The sequence below is a fragment of the Centruroides sculpturatus genome, unplaced genomic scaffold (genome assembly GCF_000671375.1).
Source record: "Centruroides sculpturatus isolate CEXI.00-Female unplaced genomic scaffold, Cexi_2.0 scaffold42, whole genome shotgun sequence".
NCBI classification, from domain to species: Eukaryota; Metazoa; Arthropoda; class Arachnida; order Scorpiones; family Buthidae; genus Centruroides; species Centruroides sculpturatus.
In genome coordinates, this window is record NW_019384399.1 from 852,476 (window position 1) to 873,765 (window position 21,290).

The 21,290-nt window shown below is 28.9% G+C and overlaps 1 protein-coding gene across 1 annotated transcript; it reads right to left on the reverse strand.

Moving 5' to 3' along the window:
• Nucleotides 1-6,164: 6,164 nt before the first annotated feature.
• LOC111618593 (UV excision repair protein RAD23 homolog B-like) lies at nt 6,165-20,197 on the reverse strand. The gene is made up of 4 exons (XM_023360147.1): nt 20,018-20,197; nt 17,492-17,591; nt 10,678-11,015; nt 6,165-7,255 (listed from the first exon to the last, which is right to left on the reverse strand). The coding sequence occupies exons 1-4, from the start codon at nt 20,120-20,122 to the stop codon at nt 7,145-7,147; spliced, it is 654 nt and encodes a 217-aa protein (XP_023215915.1). The 5' UTR covers nt 20,123-20,197; the 3' UTR covers nt 6,165-7,144.
• Between the last annotated feature and the right edge of the window lie 1,093 nt (nt 20,198-21,290).

A 21,290-nucleotide genomic window follows, 5' to 3' on the forward strand; every position in this document is an offset into this window, starting at 1 on the left:
TTCAGTCATTAGTGAGAAAACAGTTGGCTTAAACACATTTTGTTAGATAACTGGAGAACATTAAAATGTCCTGTATTCATTCATATTGTTTATTGTGTTATATTAGTGAATCAATTGATCCATTTTTACACAATATGTTTTAAAAAGAACCAATAATGTCTAACTCTCAAAACTAAACTCTAATTAAAAAAACCAAAAATTCAACTGCTGTATTCAAATTATCAAAATATACAAGAATTAGATTGATTTGTTTTTTTAAACACTCTTAAGTTTATTTTTATATAAACAGATGCAAGTCAAAATGATTAGCATAATAAAAGCAATAAGCATGCTACTTGACAAGTATTTTTAGTCACTCACTACAAATGTAAACTTATTAATTATTATAAGAACAATGAATAAACTGACAAAGGTAAAATAATTTTAACTGTTCGAACAAATTGGTAAACTATTAAGAGAAATATTAAATGACAAAAAAGTTTCTGCCATACTGGTTGATATCTACAGATAAATACTGAAGTTAAAGAAAATCTTTACTATTACTGTATTATATATTATAAATATATAGAATAACTGGAAATGTCAATAAAAATAAACCATGTAAACAATTTATAAATGTATTTATGACATTACCTGAAAAGTTTTTTTGCATTTTCAATTTTGATAAATCTTTAAATTTATCTATCTTATATGATATTTATATTATATGCATTTAACTTAAAAATTTATAAATAGATAACATGATTTTAAAATGCACCAAGATCACAAAACTCTAATTTCTACTATAATCTCCTAAGATAATTTTCATAGTATATTTAAATCAACTTTCTTAAAAGTGATTTTGACAAAATTTTGTATTATAAACTATATATTTAATTTATACTCTATTTACATTGTAAGTTACATTACTTGACAATGTTTTTTTTAAATATTTCATAATGATACAAATGAATAATTTTGTTTTATAAAGAAAAATAATACTATAAAATCTGTTTCATCAAAAAACACAACAGCAACAAATATTTTGACTATATTAGCAAATGCATGTTTCATTATGATAAATAAATAGTAATATAGTAAGTCCAATTTATGTCAAATGATAGTTGTAAATCAAATCCCCTATCTAACAACTCCAACTATTATGCATTGCTTTGAACATACAAACTAGATAATGAAAAATAGAGAAAAAAGTTTTTATTTTCTCAGATTTCTTCATAATTAAAGCTAAGTAGTTTCTATTTATCCAGAAATGAATACATATGTTAAAAATACACTTAAGAACCATTCAACTTGTGCTTTTCCAATTGGTATGGAAACCATTTGAATAAACTGATTACATTGACACTTACTGTACATTACCTGTAACTTTCATTACTTTATAAAATCATCATTATTAATAAATTTGATTCTACTGATTTAAATTCTCTTATATATAAGAATATTAGAAATAATATATCTGCAATTCATCCAATGTTAAACTAATGAAAATTTAAAATTCTGGAAATAGATATCTCTTAAATGCCTTGAAGTTCTTATTTTCCAAATAAATATAACAAAAACATTATCAAAATTTCCTGAATTAAGAAAATATATTTTAGAATTTTCACTATTTATTATATTACATTAAACAATTATATATATTATAAATGCAAGTTAAATTTTTACTTTTATTTTAATAGCTAGATATGAAAGTCAAGACAAAATAGTGATATAAAATTTTCATTAAAAGTGATCTCTTTCTAGTCATTATTCATAGTAAGAACCAACTGTAGACAGATGAATAGTTCAAAGCTCTTATGTGAGATATTAACTTCAAATAAATGTTCTTGTTCTGTTGCTAATTTGTCATTAAGGAAATAAATAAAAAGCAAGTTAACTTGTAACATTTCAACATTAATTTCATAAATATACTTTTTGTACATTTATTTCTAAACATGTATTATCTAGTAGGGGCAGATCAAGGAACTACATGAACTTAAGCCCTTCCCATCAATGACTAAAAATGAAATTTATCTGCTTGAACTCCAAAACATTCTGATGGAAAAATATAGCTTATCAGACCATCTTCAATACAACTGTCTTGCACATCTTAATAAAAAGGTACTTATAATTATTCAAATATTTTTAATTTTTGAGTTGGTCCCCTCTTTGGGTGGTTTTGAGTCTGCCACTGCTATCTGGTAACACAGCATATCTCTGTAAACTATAAGTGGTTTAGAAAGTTCTTGGAATTGCATATAGATGGAATTTTACCTGCTTGAAATCATCAGGGATCAGGAACCAGCATCACTACTTGTCAAGTATGCAACATTTTGTCATACAAGAGGAAATAGAAAATGCTGTGGAAAACGATGGAAGCAGTGAATGTGGATTACAAAGAAAAAAATAGAGATAACAGAAATGTGCCCTATGATAAATCTGGTAAAGAAGGAGTTAAATGACACTGAGATTAAACTCAATTTGGATGAAGCTGTGAAGGAGTCCATCCTGTCATATTCGATGGTAAGCAAGTAGATGATGCTTTTCAAACTTGGCTGAGAACATGTGAAAGATGACAGTTGCAACAGATAACCCACAACCACTGTTACCCCAGAAAATGTAGACTAAATCCACAATATAGGGCTGGTTGACTCTCACTTGAAAGTTTGAGAGATTTCTGAGGTCATAGGCATCTCTGCTAACCAGGTGCACAAAATCTTAACCCAAGAACAAGGTATGATTAAGATCTCTGTGAGATGGGTAATGTGTTTGCTCATGGCCAAACAAAAATGTATGCAAGGACATTCTTTCAAGGAGTCTTTGGACATCTACCAGAGAAATCCACAGGAAATTTTGCATTGATATGTGATAACAGACAAGACAGTCCACTACCATATCCCTGAAACTAAACAACATAGACTGTTGTTTAATTTCAGGTGGAAACAAGCATCTTAACTGCCTCCAAAGAAGGCAAAAGTTGTTCCTTCAACAGGAAAAATTATGGGGATTTTTTGGAATGCCAAGGGAATTATCCTTATTGACTACTTGGAAAAGAATAAGACATATCAAGGCTACTTATTATTGTGACCTGTTAAAGAAACTGATGACTGCTATTGCAGAGAATAAATCTCATTATCATGATGAAAATCCTTTCTCATCATGATAATGCACCAGCACATTCTGCCCATCTACCAAGGAAAAACTTGCCAACCTTCATTCCAAATCCCTTCCCATCCTCATATTCTCCTGACTTGGCTCCTAGTGACTTTCCCTTCTTTCCAAACCTGAAAAAAATACTGGCAGGTAAAAAATTTCACATGAATGAAGAGGTCATTGCAGAAGTGAATAGCTATTTTGCAGAACTGAACGAATGGGCTTTTAATGCTGAAGTGAAGACATTGGAACACCACTGGAATAAGAATGTTATTCTAAGAAGAGATTATATTGAAAAATAAACAATTCAACCAAATTTTGCATTTTTTTTATGTGATTCTGAGAACTTTCCAAACCACCCACATATTATAGTATACTATGGTAATGAGATAATAAATAGCAAGGTCAAGCAATATATTTTGTATTACAAGAAATCCTCATTAGTTCAAAATTCAAGGGACAAAATAATCACAACTTTGAATTATTGAGTTTCAAAATATCCAAGATTTACATATTTCTGTACAATATACCAAATGCCACATAACTAATGTAATTTATTAAGCAAATGGAATACAGCTACAAATACACAATGCTATTTTTTATTAATAATATTAAAAGTAAACTGCAGATAAACAGTATGTGTCTGGTGAGACCCTCTCAGGCTGCCAGATAGGTTTTATAATAAGTAAAACAGAATTCCTCTAATGTAGCCCAAATTATTTTTAAAGTAGTCCAAAAAGCCTGTAGCCACTACAAATATCTCAATCTGCTACTCATAGCCCAATCTTGCAATCCTAAAAATCAACCATATTTTATGAGATACAAGAGGAAAAAGGGTAGTCCATGGGTAAGGGTGATACTAAAAATATGTTACTGTAATAGCAAAGCCATATTGGCCAAATTAGAGTTGTTCTTCGTCTATTGTTCTCTTTAGTATGGAAGCACTTTGATCTAAATGAACAAATTAACATATGCATATCACAGTTCAAGCAAATTTTCACTTCAAATTATAAAGAAACCATATTTTGAACTAACCAAATTCCTTAACATTTAAATCTCTATACCCTGGCTGAGACAAAAGTAAGTTTACAAACTAACGGAATTTCAAATTAACAAGGATTTCCTGTATCACTATTGTCATGCAAGGTCATGTCATTATTAATTTGTTCTAACAAGAATTGTCTGAAACTTAGCAGTTTATTTATTAAATTTTGAACTTTGTTCCAAGTCGAGAAAACAGTTTTATTTGAAAAATGTTTTCACACCTATTTGGTCAATCAACTCTTTACGCAAAACTTAGAACAAACTATAATTGACAGTATTATAAACTCAACTGTCTATTATAGTTATGGTGTAAGCTGAAAACTTTCAAATGGCATTTTTTACCCTGCTGTACTGACAAAGTTACTGAATTGTACTTAATTATTTTCCAGTTTTATCATTTATTGTTCTATGGATCTGAAAGCATTACTTTTCAAGCAAAACTATAGGTTTTCTCAACTTAAAGTTTGAGAAACTTTTGATTTTAATTATTATTGAATAATCAATTATTGAAAATAAGTGAAAATGCTTTAATTCTTAAATTTTTTAAATCACAAAACTGATTTTTTTTATTAGTAGTCTTAAGTTATTTAGAGTTCAAGAAGTCATTTATTAAAATTAAATATTTCTTGAGACAACTTATGTCATCAGATCAAAATTAGATTTTGATCTGATAACAAGCTATATATCATCCTAAAAAACATTTAATCATATGTGGCAATTTCTTAAACTTTATTAGCAGGCTTACGTTTTAGGTCTGAATGTTAATGATGGAGTCAATAGTATCAAAAGTGTAAAAAATTATCAAAAGAAAGCATCTTAAGTAGTCAAAAAGTTATGGAAATAATTTATAGTCATATGTATTTTTTTTTAAATAATTATGGTTTTAAAATTTTGATATGCATTTGAAATAGTTATCAAAGTTTATGCAATGTTACTTTATGTGAAAATTAAAAATTTACCATAGTAATACTTGCATGTACTATTTCATAACTATTTGAATGTTAATATGCAATGTAAAAATATTTTTTTAAATACTTTAAACCCACAAAGTTTGTTTTATTAAAACATTTTTCATCAAATACTGACTGACATATACTGAAAATCAAATAATTATTTACTTATATATTTATAACATTTCATAAACTAATATAATTTTTGAGTGAACAGTATTTGTGAGCCAAAATTATTATTATAAATGGTAAATTTCACAAAATTACTAAAATTTTTCAATTTAGTCAAGCACAAATAGAAAACATGCAAAACAAATGGTCATTAAACTTTTTTATCCATAAATTTAATGACATTCTTTTGCAATTTTTATATTTCTGCTTTTCATCATCAAGATCAAGATGTATTCAAAATCAATTTTTTTGACAGTCAATATAATTGATTGTATATAATTATTGATTGATTTCTTTTCAGTATCAAATAAACTACTATTAGTTATTTACTGAATACAATCAAACCTTGATTTAGCACTAATTTCATGTATGATATTAGCCCTAAATTGAAGAATCAACATTGAAAATTATATATTGAAAGTTACATGATTTGGTGATAACAATGTTGTATTTGCAATATAAAATTGAACATTTATTAATTCACAGTTACCTAAAGCGTTCTTTTATCTAATATTTATAAAGAGGACACATATTCACTATATATTAATATTTTATGGAAATAGTACTATTTAAATAAGGTGTTATATCAAGGTTTGACTATTTAATTTTATGGTGACTTAATTAAAATGATAAAATTTTATCTGAAAAGATACTCAAGCAAAATTTTTAAGATCATTACTGATTATTAATAAACAAAATTAAAACTGAAACTCATAAAATTTTTAATCTATATAATAGTTACTCGATATATAATTTTATGTATGTATAATTTTAAATTTAGCATAGAAAAATAATTTTAACAATTTAATGTTAAACCCTTTAAAACTACTGAAAATAAAATTTACACATTTAACTAGTACATATCTGTTTTTATTTATATACCCATCAATTTTCTAATCAACAAAATATGGCATTCATTACAAATTAATAAAAGACGGTCAGTAAACTAATGCCTTTCATATTGTCTGTATAATGAATATTTTACATTATAAAAATGAAATTTTTGTTTGTCAGAATGAAGTTCAAAAATTCATCTTAATGTTTAGGAAATAATTTAATGATTATTTATATTTATGAATTCATACTACAGAAAATATATCAAAGTAAAAATGTCAGATTAAAAAAATGTAGAAAAAAAATATAGGAAGTTTGATGAATAGCAGTATAATTGCTTTGCTTAAAAAATAATTAAAGAATTTGCTATTTTTCTAAGGAAAATACAATATATATTTTTGAAATAAAGTATCATTAAGAAGAGAAATGACATATTAACAAAGCAGATACATTGATGTATTTTTTATTGCAGGCTTGACAACAAAAACCATAAATTTAACTTTCCACTGCAGAAATGACAACAGTGAAAACTCTTATTTAGCCACCCCAACACAAGTTATTAATGGTGCAAGCATATAACTACAGTTATATTTTAAACATGGGAATAAATCTTCAATTTTAATATAAAAAGATCAAGAATAATTTTGAAATATGTTTATATTTAACAAAGCCCCAGAGTATCTCATTTTCTACAGAATTTTTTTTAAATTCTACTTCAGCTTAGAGGAAAAAATTTGCATTTATTTTATAATTTTGAGCTCACTGTTCTCTTACTAGCTGTGGTTAGCAAATGGCCTGGTGTTCATGTAACAAGTCTTTGTAGCCTTTCAAAAATTAAGGCATATTACATAGACTGGTGTTTCAATAATCACCAGTGGACAGATCACAGCAAGAACATTTAAGCCTAAATATATTCTTCCTGTAATGAGCAACAATTAAAAAAACAATCTATTTTTATTCTCTCATTTCATTTTTTTTTTATATACGTTGCACACATGAAGAAACACTTAAGGTCAATCATCAAAATTCTGCGACAAAAGGAAGTTCGCAGCAAGGTTTTCATTTTTATCACAAGCAAAGTATGCCTGTATGACGAGGTACTCTGGAAAACCTAGTTGTTTCAACTGTAAAAAGGAAAACAGAAAAATTATTATTGACATAAATAACATTTTGAAAAAACTAATTATCCATACCATTAAGAATACAAATTGAAACAAAAACTAATTATCCATACCATTAAGAATACAAATTGAAACAAAAATTTGTTTTCTTTGATGATAATTATAATTCTTAATACATATATTAATATTAAAAAATAACTTGGTGTATCTTTAAAGCTATAATCAAATGAATTTTTTTAAAAAGATATTTTATAACTTTTCTTTTTTACATCAAAGCATTAGAATTATTCAATATATATACACAGTCTCCGAAACTTGGCACCTTTTTAAATGTGTTTCTTCTTCCTGCTTGTTATAGAAATTACGGAAACAAAAAATTCTTTAAACTTTTAATTGAAAACAATTCAGGCTCATTTGAATCAATCTCAGCCAAAAAGCCATTACAAACTTTTATAATATAGAATATAACATAAATATAAAATGAATGTGCAAATAGAACAAATATTTAAATAAAAGGAACAGACTGTTAATTTATAACAATCTGAAAGTCTAAAAAGTCACATTATAAAAGTTTGTAATGTCTTTTTGGCTGAGGTTGGCTGAAATGAGCCTAAAGCATTTCCAATTAAAAGCTTTAAAAAATTATGTTGCTGAAACCCAGGGACTGCATATTAGGATCTCATAGGCTGCATGTGGCCTGAAGGCCACAGGTTGCTCATAACTGTTCAAATGCTTGTGGAGAGGCAACTGAAATTCAGATTCTGAGTAATCTTGTGCTGCAATAACATATTAACCACATTTGTGGTTAGTGCATTGCAAATAATCATTATTAAAGTAAGACTGCTTAGCCATCCACTAAATAACTCGGATATGGTTTTATATGACTATTCCCAAATGTTAAGGAAAATTTTGGGATTCTTAAATAGGCTATTGCTGGTTATGAAAAGCATGTCAAAGCTATTGCAAAAAAAATTGTCTCATTGCTTCTGTGATTAGTACCACCACATGCAATTCTATATTAAAAATGATGGATACTATTTTGAATAGTTATATAGTCGGAGCAGATACATTATCTTTATTTCTTAGAATCCAGAAAAACTAATAGTCAGGTAAATATCAACTGCCATTTGTTTTTAAAATCATATGATAACCTTAGCTATTAACATATTAGACTATTAACATATTATATACCAAATAATATAGATTATTTTCTGTTTTTTCAATTTCAATTTACATAAACTTTGTTTTAAATTCTAAAATTCACTTTATTTAATATTATAAGTAAACTAAACAATAACACAAGACCATCTTCAGTAGCTTTTTCAATATAGATAACATATCAAATATATTAAGTTAATTCATTTCATAATTAAAAATAAGACAAATCTTTCATGATGAAAAAAACTCATTCTAAATGCAATTGAAAAGTTTTAGTACAGTCTTTAACTATATAACCCCTAATATATCAATGTAAAAAAATATTTCTAAAAATTAAAAATTAGCTTTTTATTCTCATAGAATTCAATAGCTGTTTAAAAATTATAGTACAATTGTATCGGGTAATTAAATAAAAAGATTTGTGAGTAGCGTGAAAAGTTTGGCAATACCACAAATAGTGATTTTGCCGAATACCGAATATTCGGCTACGCTCTTGGCCAAAGTGTGAAATGTTCGACAAAATATGTGTACATTGCCTGGGTGACAGGTGACGACCTGTCTCATTGCAGCAGGTGTGGTAGCGACACCATGGGCACATTTGTTTTATTTGCGAGTAGATCGTGTCATGACATGCATTATTTGTTCATTGTTACATCAAACTGTGTTACTAATAGTCCTTATTACTAAAACATATCACTGTTTGTATCACTTTATATGAAAACTATTCACCTACATCGGACAGCAGACCTTTACAAGTGGTGGTCAGCAAACACAAAACAGTATCCAAGGCTGACAGAATTCACTAAGATTTATCTATCGTCTCCTGGCAGCAGTGTATATAGTGAGAGGCTATTTTCAGAAGCAGATATAGTTTATGAGGAAAAGCGCAATCCTTTGCTATCAACAAATGCTCAAAAAATTGTTTTCATTCATCATAAACTTACCACTGATAGATTTTAAGTATTAAATGTAATAATTTGTGATTAAAATAAATACGTTTTTGAGTAATATGTGCATTTTTTTCATGATTTGGTATTCGGCCGAATAGTATGCTACATTCAGCCAAATACCGAATATTAAAAAAGTAGCCGAATAGACTGAATACCAAATAGTAGCCAAATATTCATGGCATCTCTAACCACAAATCAGAGTTGATGATAGTAAATTGGCAGGCAGTGCTTTTTCTAGGTTCACCTGCTATATATTGAAAAAAATATATTTAAAATCAAGAACATTATTTATTGTGGATTTGAGGGAGACCATTTGAAACTAAATAGCAAAAATAGTTCATGGTTAATTCTTAACTTCTAAGGCCAAAATTTAATTCTTTTATGTAGTTACATAAAGAGAACTAAAATAATTCAGTCTCAAGATTAATATCTTAAAAGATTTTGTTGTATTCACTTCTAAGTGCACTCGGGTCTTGAAATTTTTTTCATAAAGCACTTGTCATAAATTGTTTTTAAACAAACCTTTATGAACATAAAAAATTTAAAATATTTTTGCATAAACCAAGACCTTAATATTTAGTCTCCTTCCACTTTAAAAATGCCTCTATTCTGTAATACAAACAGTTTCCAGTTATCATTTTTAATTTAAATGATAGTGAGCTAATGTTATACTTACTTTCAGCAGTGGAATAGTCAGATTTGGTGCTATTCCAAAGTAATGGAGAATAAACATGTTAAATTTTAAAAGTATTTTGCTGCACATTTTTTCTCATTACTGTTTCAGAAAAAATTTTGTAAACAGTTATGTCTAGTAAAGAAAAGTCTTTTTTTATTGTTACATAATTCATTTTTTAGGTGACTTTTTTGCAATAGTTTTTGGCTATTTTTGGCAATACCCCCAAAAGAACTTAACAGATACATCCATCCCGCATCACTGCCACACAATTGCCCTAGATGGATATATATCCATCCCTCACTGATGAGTGGTTAAGCAGTGACAGTTACTTATAATGGTGTCAAATACTCCTTGTGTTTCTACTCACAAATCTTTGTAAATATCAGGTGATTAAACATATTTAATTATTTAATACTATATGTTCAATTTGTGATATTTTATTTCCAAAAAAGGATAACTTTTATTCTTAACTGTAATCTTGTTAGTTTTTACTGAATTTAATTTTTATAAAAATATATTTTTTTAATTTATCAAATTTAAATAAATAATAATATAATTGTTCATAATTAAAATGATTTATAATTGATAAATTTAGAATTTAATTTTCAAAATGTTTATATAATAAAGATTACTTCACATACCCGTTCAATAGCTTCTTTATCTTGAGGTGTCACTTGACCCATGGATGCTTCGAAAGGTAATCCAGCACTCTGTCCTAAAGCCCCACTTCCAGGACCACTTCCACCACCACCAGATCCACCAGTTGTCTGCTCAGAAGCACCACTGCCAGTACTACTTAATGATGGTTCATTCAACATCCTCACAAATGCTTCTTGATTTTGTGAAATTAATTGCAACAATTGTGGATTGTTTTGACCAATTTGTTGTAAAACTGCATTTAGCAGTTGTGGATTTGCTTGAATAACTTGCCTCATTTGTTGAAACTGTGGTTGAGTACGGAGAAATGCTAATGGATCACCTAAAATATACCATATCTATTATAATTTTTATTTAAAAATTATGTTTAAATATAATTACAATATCAAATCATTTAATATACAAATATTATTTTCAGAATTTGTTTTTAATTACTCCAATGTATATATAATTTATAAGACAATTTGGCACTAGAGTTAGGCATTAGGCACTATAACATAACCTTATATATACTGGAAGATATTTATTTATTTTGAATATTACAGGGTGATTAGAAGGTTTCTCTACATCAATGCATTCCTCTATTGTTATTAGTTATTTTCATGTTTCAAATTTTGTATGCACTTTGTCATATGTAACACTCCTTCCTGTCTGGTACAATTGGTACCTTTCCCATCCGTTTCTGGTTGTGGTGTTAGCTTCCAAAAGAATCATGTATTTTATAGTGCTGATTTTAAAGACTAATTTTTCTTAATGTCTCTTTTATATAGACCAAGTGATTGCTAACATTTTTTGAAAATTTTATGGAAAATTGATGTCTATTGGCTTTGCTTCTTACTGTGCTTACTTAATTTCATGTAGTTTTCTGGTATAGAAATGATAGGCTGTTTTCCCATGGAGAGAAACTTTGCTGCAATTTTTTTCTATGCTTAATTTCTAGATATGCATGCTGTAAAGTTGTATTTTTAAAATCATTATGTATCACTTAGTGATAATGATTTTTAACTTGTTTTTAAATTCAATTATTTCCAGATATGTCTACTAGATGTATATTCAATTGCAGATCCAAGCTTTGATTTCTAATGGCTTCTCCATAAATGCAATTTCAAAAAAAGCTCAGGAGTTAACAAAACCACTCATAAATTGCCAGAAAGTGTGCTTAATATGTTCTATAACAGAGAAAAGTGGTTGTCCTACCAAGATGATTCTGTAGACAAAAGAAAGAAATGATCTACAAATTGGCAAAAGAAAGATCAAATAACACGAATAGTAGAACTCACTTTTAAATGTGACACCCAAAACAGCATAGAAAACAACTTGGCTAAGGTTTTCTCCAAAAAATAAATAAATAAATAAATTGGACATGTCCTCTTATTTTAACTGGCTAGTCCTGCATGTCTTTTTTGGAGAAGTCTTAGCCAAGTTGTTTTCTAAACTGCTTAGGTATCACATTTGGTGGTTATTTCTATTATCTGCTGTTTAACCTGTGGAAAAAGAAAAATTAATTAAGTACGTAACAATAGGAATTCAGTCCAGCACCAAAATTTGAACTTCTCTGAACATTTTCAGAACAAGGCTAAGTAACACCACTATTGGTCACTAAGTGAAATCCACTGAGTGGGAGAAAAAAAAAATACTGCATATAAAGAGTCAATAAAGCTACTCCTGACTAAAAAAAAAAATTACTTATCATCAGAAGTTTGGTCAATGTTTGATGAATGAAAGTTATACAGCAGACACATCTCTGGGAGAATGACAAGTATTCATGTGCTTTTTAATGATGAAAGTCCAACTGAACTTCACCCTCAACCTAATCAGTAAAACCAAAGAATATGATCAGGCAATATCTGTACAGACTCCAATTAGACCAAAGATGTCATTCAAGATGATAATTGCTGCTGTATATCATTGACGAAAAGACTACTGTCAATGGACAATATTACAAGAAACCAAAAGAAATCATTTCTTTCATTGAGAGAAACTTTTGAAAAGGTATGGAAGGATTAGCCTGGGATTTTACCAGACTTAAATATGATTGAGCATGTCTGGGTAGGGCTTCAAGACAGTGTTCCAATAATCACAATCAGGAAACAGAGAAGTTAATTGCCACAGTAAAGGCAACATGGAATTCTCTGACAATGGCTTACACAAAATTGGTTGAACTTCCTGCAATGCATTCTTGAATGTGAGGAAAACAGCACACACTATACCATTTATTAAAAACAAAATTTTTTAACATTTGCAAAAAAGAAAAAAATTCTGAAAGGCAGTCTCCATTCTAAAAATTGGTTATACAGTAGAGCATCAATTATCCAAATCAATTGGGAACTAGGATTGTTCGGAAAATTGATTTTTTGGATAACCGATTATGTACAAAAAAATATATTAAACCTATTCCATGTTGAAATTTGTTCAAATCCTGGCATGTCCTTAAGTACCCTCTCATGGTCGTGCCAGTACTGCCAGCTAAAACACACACACACCAACAAAAATAATATTGAAGTAGCCCAAGACATAGCCAAAGATTGCAGCGCCATAGCACTAGCTGAAATTTAAATTTTCCAACTGGAAAGTGTTCATTTAATTGACGTTTTGGTTGATTGACATTCAGATAACCGATGCTCTACTGTACTTAATTAAAAAAAACTTACTCAAACACCAATACCAATTAAACAGACAAAAATGTTCATATTAGTAAACCTTGTTATAATATTGAACTAGTATTGGTGTTTGAAAAAGTTTTTTTTTTTTTTTTAATATTCTGAAAGGAATTTAGTATTAATCATTTTATGCATGTTTCAGATCATCCTGTGTATGATTTATTAGTCTGAAATGCAAACCAATTTAGCTGATATTTCACTACATACGAAATTTTAAAATATTTTAATATTTCGTTTACTTACTGCATTAAAATCAAATATATTTTATCAAAAAGAATGTTACTTTAGAAACTTAAATATGATGTATAATGACTCTTAATACAGGGTAACTCAAAAAGTGAACACTTTCAAAAAGTTATTATTTAATAAATAATCAAATTTGAAAAATGACATTCCAAAAGTTAATGTTTTTTGTGCCACAATGCACACAGGAATCTTCAAGTCCATTTATTTTGATACAGACTGCAATGGCAGGGATCATATATCTACTGCACTGCACTGTAGAAAAGTTCTTCAATGAGCATCTGCTAAGGTGCTAGATTGAGTATGTCCAAAAACAAACTTACTTTTAGAAAAATCACCAGGCAAATTTCAATAATCACATCACATAACTTTCTTGTGGAAGATGTCAAGGATCTCATATTCATATCACCTCTTCCAGGCAAGCTTGAAGTTATTAATCACAGATGGTTTAGGAATGGTCTATAGAAGTGGTTCTCAAACTGGGGTCCACGGTTCTCTAGAGAACTGCAAAACGGTTTCAGGGAAACCGTGAAAGGATCACTTCAGGCAAAGCAGATGCATCCATCCCATTGAATGTATATTTAATGACTAAGATTTGCCATTTTCTGAATAAATAACTGTTTGTCAAAAAATGTTTTGGTAACAGTAGCCTATATGTTAATTTTAAGTATATAGGCTAATGTTTAAAGTATATAATTATGTAGTTAATTTTAAAGGGTCTGCAAGCTACCTAAAAAATTGTAAAGAGATACACAAGAAATCCTAAAAAGTTTTAGAACCACCGGTCTACAGTGTGTGATATAACAGGTATCTATTGGCCAGTGTAAGATTAATAAAAATCTGTGAAAGTTCCTATACAGTTTGATGTATATGTTCATATAAAACTTAGCTGCTGAAAAAACTTTTTGAAAATAATCAATTCTTTTCAAATTACCCTGTATTTCTGATCATTACATTCAAAGCTAAATGCAAATGATAAAAACTACAAGGTGATAGTATTGCTAATAACTTCTATAAATAAAAAATAAAAAACCTGTAATTGTCATATACAAAATATACCAATAATAAAAGCACTGAATATATTGTAAATTATAATGATGATGAAATATCAAATCTAATTCAAATTTAACAAAATAAATGCCAAAAAGCATATTACAGTAACACACATTGTATTTTGTTTTCACACACACATGCAAACACATAGTTGTGGGTTATTGGTTAACAAAAATAATCCATTCAAAGACAATGTTTGCTATCCAAATTGTCTGTTAACCGATTAATGATTTACCATACATTTTTACAGGAATTTGATTTTGTTCTGGAGACTCCAAAAAATAAATAAACAAATTATATAATGTAATCTCTCCATTTTTTCATGGATGGCACGTCTTTGTTTCTCAGATGTGATTTTCATTACTCTTTTATCTGCTTGAGTCTTTTTTATTATATCTTTCTTAGCTAAGATTGTGCCTACTGTAAAGCTGTCAAAACCATACTGCCTAGTAACATCAGATATCTGCCCACACTACCTTGGTTATTATCTCTTGCTTAGTTTATATAGTGAACATTGTTCTTGACACTACTCTTTTTAGGCCCCATATTATCATCAGTTTTTTAAATAAGTTCAAAAAAGCACTTACAAAAATTCAGAGAACAGAAATTAACTATTGCAAAACAGGTTATGTGTACAACTGTGAAAGTCTCATTCCACAAACCATGTATAGATGCCATTAAAATATAGTTTTACAAATCTTAAATGTGTCTCTTTCTTGTATTTGTTCTGTCACGTGTTTGTTATACAAATGTGTTTCTTGCCTGAACATAAAATCTTTCACAAGTGTTCACTGCACGATTTGTTCGCAGTCTGAACTACACACACACAATGTATATATAAACACCTTTTTTTAAATGTAATTTTGAAATAACAATTGATGAATAAAATTACACAACTGATTTTTGTTTACACAGGAAAATAGCAGTTTATTTGAAAATTTTTAAAATTTAATTTTTTGTTAAAATTGTGTTATTGTTAAAAAAGTTATTCTTTTCGTTGAAATCAAGAGTTCATTTATCCTTTTTTAAGAACAGTACAGTACTATATGTACTGTACATCAGATAATACTTACTGTATATTGATTTTATATTTCCTGTGCTACCTTGTATTTGCTACATTTACATACAAATAATGTTAATGATAAATGATGTTAGAATAAAAAAAAGCTTGTGTTGGTTTTGTAAATTTCTTATTTTTTGTTCCATTAAAGTTGTGGATCCTGTAAAGCATTTTTCTACAGGATGTACTGTAATGTATGCAATTTTTGTTTCATATGGTGTTCTTTGAAATGTATCCACTGCATAAAAGCAAGATAGATGTATAAGGTTTCTAAACTTTGTAACTATGAAACTTTATTACTTTTTAAATCATGTTTTAAAAAATTTTGATGATGATTCCAACAATAGAAGTTGTGAATTTGAACAGAGAACCAATAATTTAATACCATTCCATGATAGAATGTGTTAATCTAATAAAACTAGCTGGACAATTCAGTACTGAATGTCCAACTATTCAACAAAAATAAATAAATTCCATTATTGAACTGATACAGTAACTTTCTGAACACAGCATAAAAAATAATAAGAAATAATACAATTTACAAATTTAAGATCTTTTTACTTTTTTTTTGCTATATTATTAATTATTATTGATAATTACTTAAACTTTCATAAAAGCAAAAAATTTAAGTGAAAAAAAAGTTGGTGAATTTAGACCCTAAAAGATGTTAACAGTAAAAAATACATAGAATTAATATTAATAATTGACAAGACTAGGTCTTGTTTATAAAATCGTACTGCCTGCTGTGTTACCAGCTTAGAGGTATGAAGGAGTACATGTCAGGAGTTGCAATTTGGCCCAGAGTATTAGGTGCCCAAATCATGCACACACAAAAAAAAAAAAACAGACTTGTAGGTACTCTTGGGACCGAGAATTGAGTCAAAATAAAATTCAAAATGGCAACACTCTCTACAAACAGGCAGTAGTGCGAGATTTGTTCATGCGTTGCTCATTGGAAAGTTGGAAATGCAAATGTTGCGAAATCGAATTTTGACAAACGCGTGCGTTGGGGTGTTCGAAATGAGAAATTGAATTTTGACAAACAAATCTTTGAAAAAAAACCCATTTACTTGTTATTCTCGACTTATCTCTGGTTGCCATGTGATGACCTTGACTAGTTGACCCGAGATATCTCGTTTCATCATCATAACATTTTTTTGAAAGTAGATGGTGCTAGTCATTATAATTTTATATTAAAACTAACTTCCGAAATATAATTCGTTTTCTTTTTACATTTATTAATATATATATATATATATATAGTTTGTGCAAAATAAAAATTAATTTCAAACGATACAATAGCCAGGATTACTTTTTTCAAAAACAAGAAATTTTTGTTAGGCATCAAACAAAAATTCAACCCAGGGCAACATGCAACAGAGAAAAATTTCAAAATTGGATAGGTTAATTTCACCGAAAATGCCTCATGGATGGCCTCGTGGTTGTGGCCAGTGAAGTTTGAAAGATTGCACTCAAAACCAACAATACGAAAGGAGATTGGAGAATGAGGATGAGACCTGCCTTGAGCATCAAAGTGATTCTACTTAGTAATGAGTCTCCAAGACATAGTCTTGTCTCAAATACGGCCTTGCCGTTTTACTTGTTCTGTATTATTTTTGTTTTACATAAATTTTAAAATATTCCACATTACTGCACAATAATTTATAGAAATGTTACATATCATATATTCAAAATATTCAAATTTAATTTTAAAAAAGTTTTGCATATATTATTAATGCTATAATAAAAATATTTAAAGTGATCATTATTTTTTAGTATTACCTTCTGACTGACTTGGATTTGTACTAGGATTACTAGCTGGAGTCTGAGTAGGTGTGGCTTGTTCTTCTCCTTGTGGTTCATGGTAAGTTGTAGGAATTCCCTGAAATACAGTTTGATATTTTTATTACATTTAAAATCTTAAATATATAATTTACTGTCATATATTAAGTATAAAAATTTATGAATTTAGTATGCATTAAATCAACAAAAATATTAATTTAGTGGGCACTGTTAGTTGACTTTATAATCAGGAGTAAATCAAAAATCAGTACGTTTTCTAAATACAGTAAAACTTCTCTAACTTGAAGTTCCACAGGGTAGAAAAAAACTGAGTTACAGACAATTCAAGTTAGAGAACAATAGAGTAAAAAACATCAATTCTGAATCAATAAATATAAACCATTCAACTATCCAGCAAAATTCTTTAATAATTTAAAAACGTTTTCAAACGCATTAAGCGTTCATCTTCAGTTATTTCTCCATTCGAAATGTGAAATTCGAAAAATTATTCCAAAAGTAAGAACTTGCAGATAGTTTATCGACGTAATCCCACTATATACAGGATGTTAAGGAATGACAAGGGGGATTATGAACGCAACTCCTTAACAGGAATATACTCGATACCGCTACGGGACCACAGGTTCAACTCTAATTTAATATATATAGGCGCAACTTTGAGGAATTTGAAAAAAAGAATCAATGAGCATAAGCTTTCAGTAAACAAAACGGTAGACAGCACGGTCCTTGCCGCTTATGCTAAACAACAAGGCATCACTGTTTTCTGGGACCAGGCCTCTATAATAAAAGCCACCAGATCTAGACACGCGGTAAAATACCTTGAAAAGTTGGAAATCCACAAGGCACAGAAGAGCGCACAGTGTATCAACTTTAGAGATGCCGACGGGCTTTCGTCCGCTTGGAAATCTTTTTGCGACGAAGTGGCATAGATCCATATAAAAGGCTCAATCAGGCTTATGATGATCGTTGATAGATTTATTTATTTATTTATTTTATTTTTTGTTATTATTTTATTATTATTATTATTGTTTATTGAGCACACGAATATTTGTATATAGCACTTTCATTTGTAACGCGTTACCTTTTTAATTTTTACATAATCGTTATTTGGAATTTCCGTTGCGTAATTTTTCGAATTTCACATTTCGAATGGAGAAATAACTGAAGATGAACGCTTAATGCGTTTGAAAACGTTTTTAAATTATTAAAGAATTTTGCTGGATAGTTGAATGGTTTATATTTATTGATTTTATTCTCCAGTAAGCAAGTATATCATCAATTCTGAACAATTTACTTCTCTTTCATTATATAAAGAAGTCTTTGATAGTTTTGTTTTAAACATTTAAACAAAATGTGTAATGCCTTTTGGCAAAATATTCAATGTAGCTGATGGAATTGAAGTTTTGCAGGTATATCTTGTTGAATAAAGCAAAAAGGTCATCTCACTTTGGACTGGAACACTGTCAGCAAATGGGCTTTGGACAATAACTAAATGTCTATGAAAATTTCATGTAAATACAATAATTAGAATAACTTCAAACAGAATATTAAAATTTGAGTCACAGAAGTTGAAAGTAACATGAGCAACTTACTGTAACATCATCACAATGCCAGGCTGCAATTTTTAATAATATTTTTAATTTATTTAATTTGAAATACATACTTTCTACCTCAAATTAGTAGTGTCTTGCCCATGTACATCATGCTTTTCCTGTTATAATATAGTCATGCCAGTCATCTATCTAACTTCTTTCAGGGAAAAATTTTTGAATTGAAATAACATGACTTCTGATTTGCATCAGAAGTTTGTATATAGTTAATCAGTGCCTCCAACTCCATTCTTGAAATTAAGGAAAGAGACAGGTTGACAACAGTGGAAATTTATAGTTCTACAATTTTTTCAAATTGCAACCCAATAGATCAATGTCAAGGGACCATGACCAAGGGTCAACCTTTCACTTGAAGAAAATTCAAGTTGGCAATATTAAATCCCTATGACAGAGATGGCAAATATTTTTAAGCCTGTGTGCTTTAAAAATGTTTGTGTTTGCCAAAATTTTAGACTTTGTTTAATTTATTTAAATATCATTACACAAACATGCTTTAATTAGAATAAATGTAAAAAGCTGATTGATAAAAGGATGATCAGTGATAAACCAAAGGATGATTGAAAAAGTTAATAAATCAAAATCATATAACATGTTATGTGCCAGATGATTTCTCCTTACATGCAACTTTGGGCACACTTGCCATAGGTTTGCCACCTTTGCCCTATGCTATTCTAATGAGACCTACCAAGTGCTTCATTTTCTTCAAGTTAAAGAAATATTCAAGTTACAGATGTCTGAGTTAGAGAAATTTTACTATATGTTTTTATTACAGTAAACTTATTTTGGCTTTATATTTTTAGTTAGAAAACAATGTATTGTATTGAGTTTCTTGGACTTATGCATATTATTATGCAAGTTATTACTTATGAAATAGAGTGCAAAATTTAGTAGAACTTACAGAAATCAAGTACTCTACAGCTCTATCAGGATTATTATAACTTGCTCTTAAAGCTCTTTCTACTTGTTCTCTTTCATAACCCATTTCCATAATTTGCTGAACCATCTGCTGATAGTCTTCTCCCAAAACAAGAGCAGATTCTGCAACACTTAAATCTAAAGCTGTAGGATTATCTGGTGTACCACTGCAAAAAACAAAAAAAATATATACATAATTATATGATGATAACTCCTTAAAATTCAAGCAAATTCTATGTATGTATACAGGTAAAAACAAATCAAGAATGAATTTTTTCCTATCAAAAGAAGTGCAGTAATAAATTCTCCATCTATATCACTAAAGAATGGTTATCAATTTATCTGTCCAAAAATTGAACAAATATATGATGCTTTTCTTGACTGCTACATAGTGTAAAGCAAGTATTGTTTACAACCTGCCAACAACAAAATGGCAATGCACACTCACACATTGTTATGCAGTAACTAAATTTTTGACCAAGATAACACTTCTGCACTTCATATCCACTTCACAGCTCAAACCAGAATCCTGTGACTTCTATTCTCATCACTAAAATGAAGTTACAAGAAACCCATTTCTTGTAACTTCATTTTAGTGCAGCAGTAACAGCAATAGTCAAAGCATTGGTGACATTGCTGAAGAATGTCTCAAAGTATGGGCTAATAAATATGGGCTTCAGGCAGAAATGATGGAAGATTTGCATTGAATTCCATGGGGAAATACTTTGAACAACACTATAGTTACTATGTCCCAGAGTAATTATCATGTGAGTAAAATAAGTTTCAATTTGTTTTAACTTTTTCTTCATATACAGTGTCTCAGACACCCATATACCCATTTTAAAATGAAGTGAATCGAGTTTTACGAAATTTCTAAAACTTTTGACAAATCAAATATGCTGCATCAAATGGTTTTACCTTTAACATCTTGTACTGGCTATCTAAACCAACAGTTTAATTTTATAAATAGAACAGAATGTTTTTTATTTCAGTTTTGCATGAAAGATTAAAAAATGGAAACATTTTGTTGCACATTTTTATTGAAAGTCTATACTGACCATGACATAAGTAATATGCATATACATATTGCTTATGTCACATACATTTTCATGATATTGGGGTGTAAAGCTAGTTCGCCTCATCGTGGTGCACCCTGGATAACGTCTGTTCGTGAACTAAATGAGCTAGCAACTTTTGGCGTCCAAATAATCCGTAGGATCTCCTGGACAATACACATCTTTTTCTTTAACTATTTA

Coding starts and splice junctions, on each gene's coding strand:
- LOC111618593 (XM_023360147.1), bottom strand. CDS start 20,122: ATGGTTCAGCAAATTATGGAAATGGGTTATGAAAGAGAACAAGTAGAA. Junction 17,592..20,017: donor CTGTAGAGTACTTGATTTCT/GTAAGTTCTACT, acceptor ACTGTATTTCAG/GGAATTCCTACAACTTACCA. Junction 11,016..17,491: donor AAATCCAAGTCAGTCAGAAG/GTAATACTAAAA, acceptor GGTATATTTTAG/GTGATCCATTAGCATTTCTC.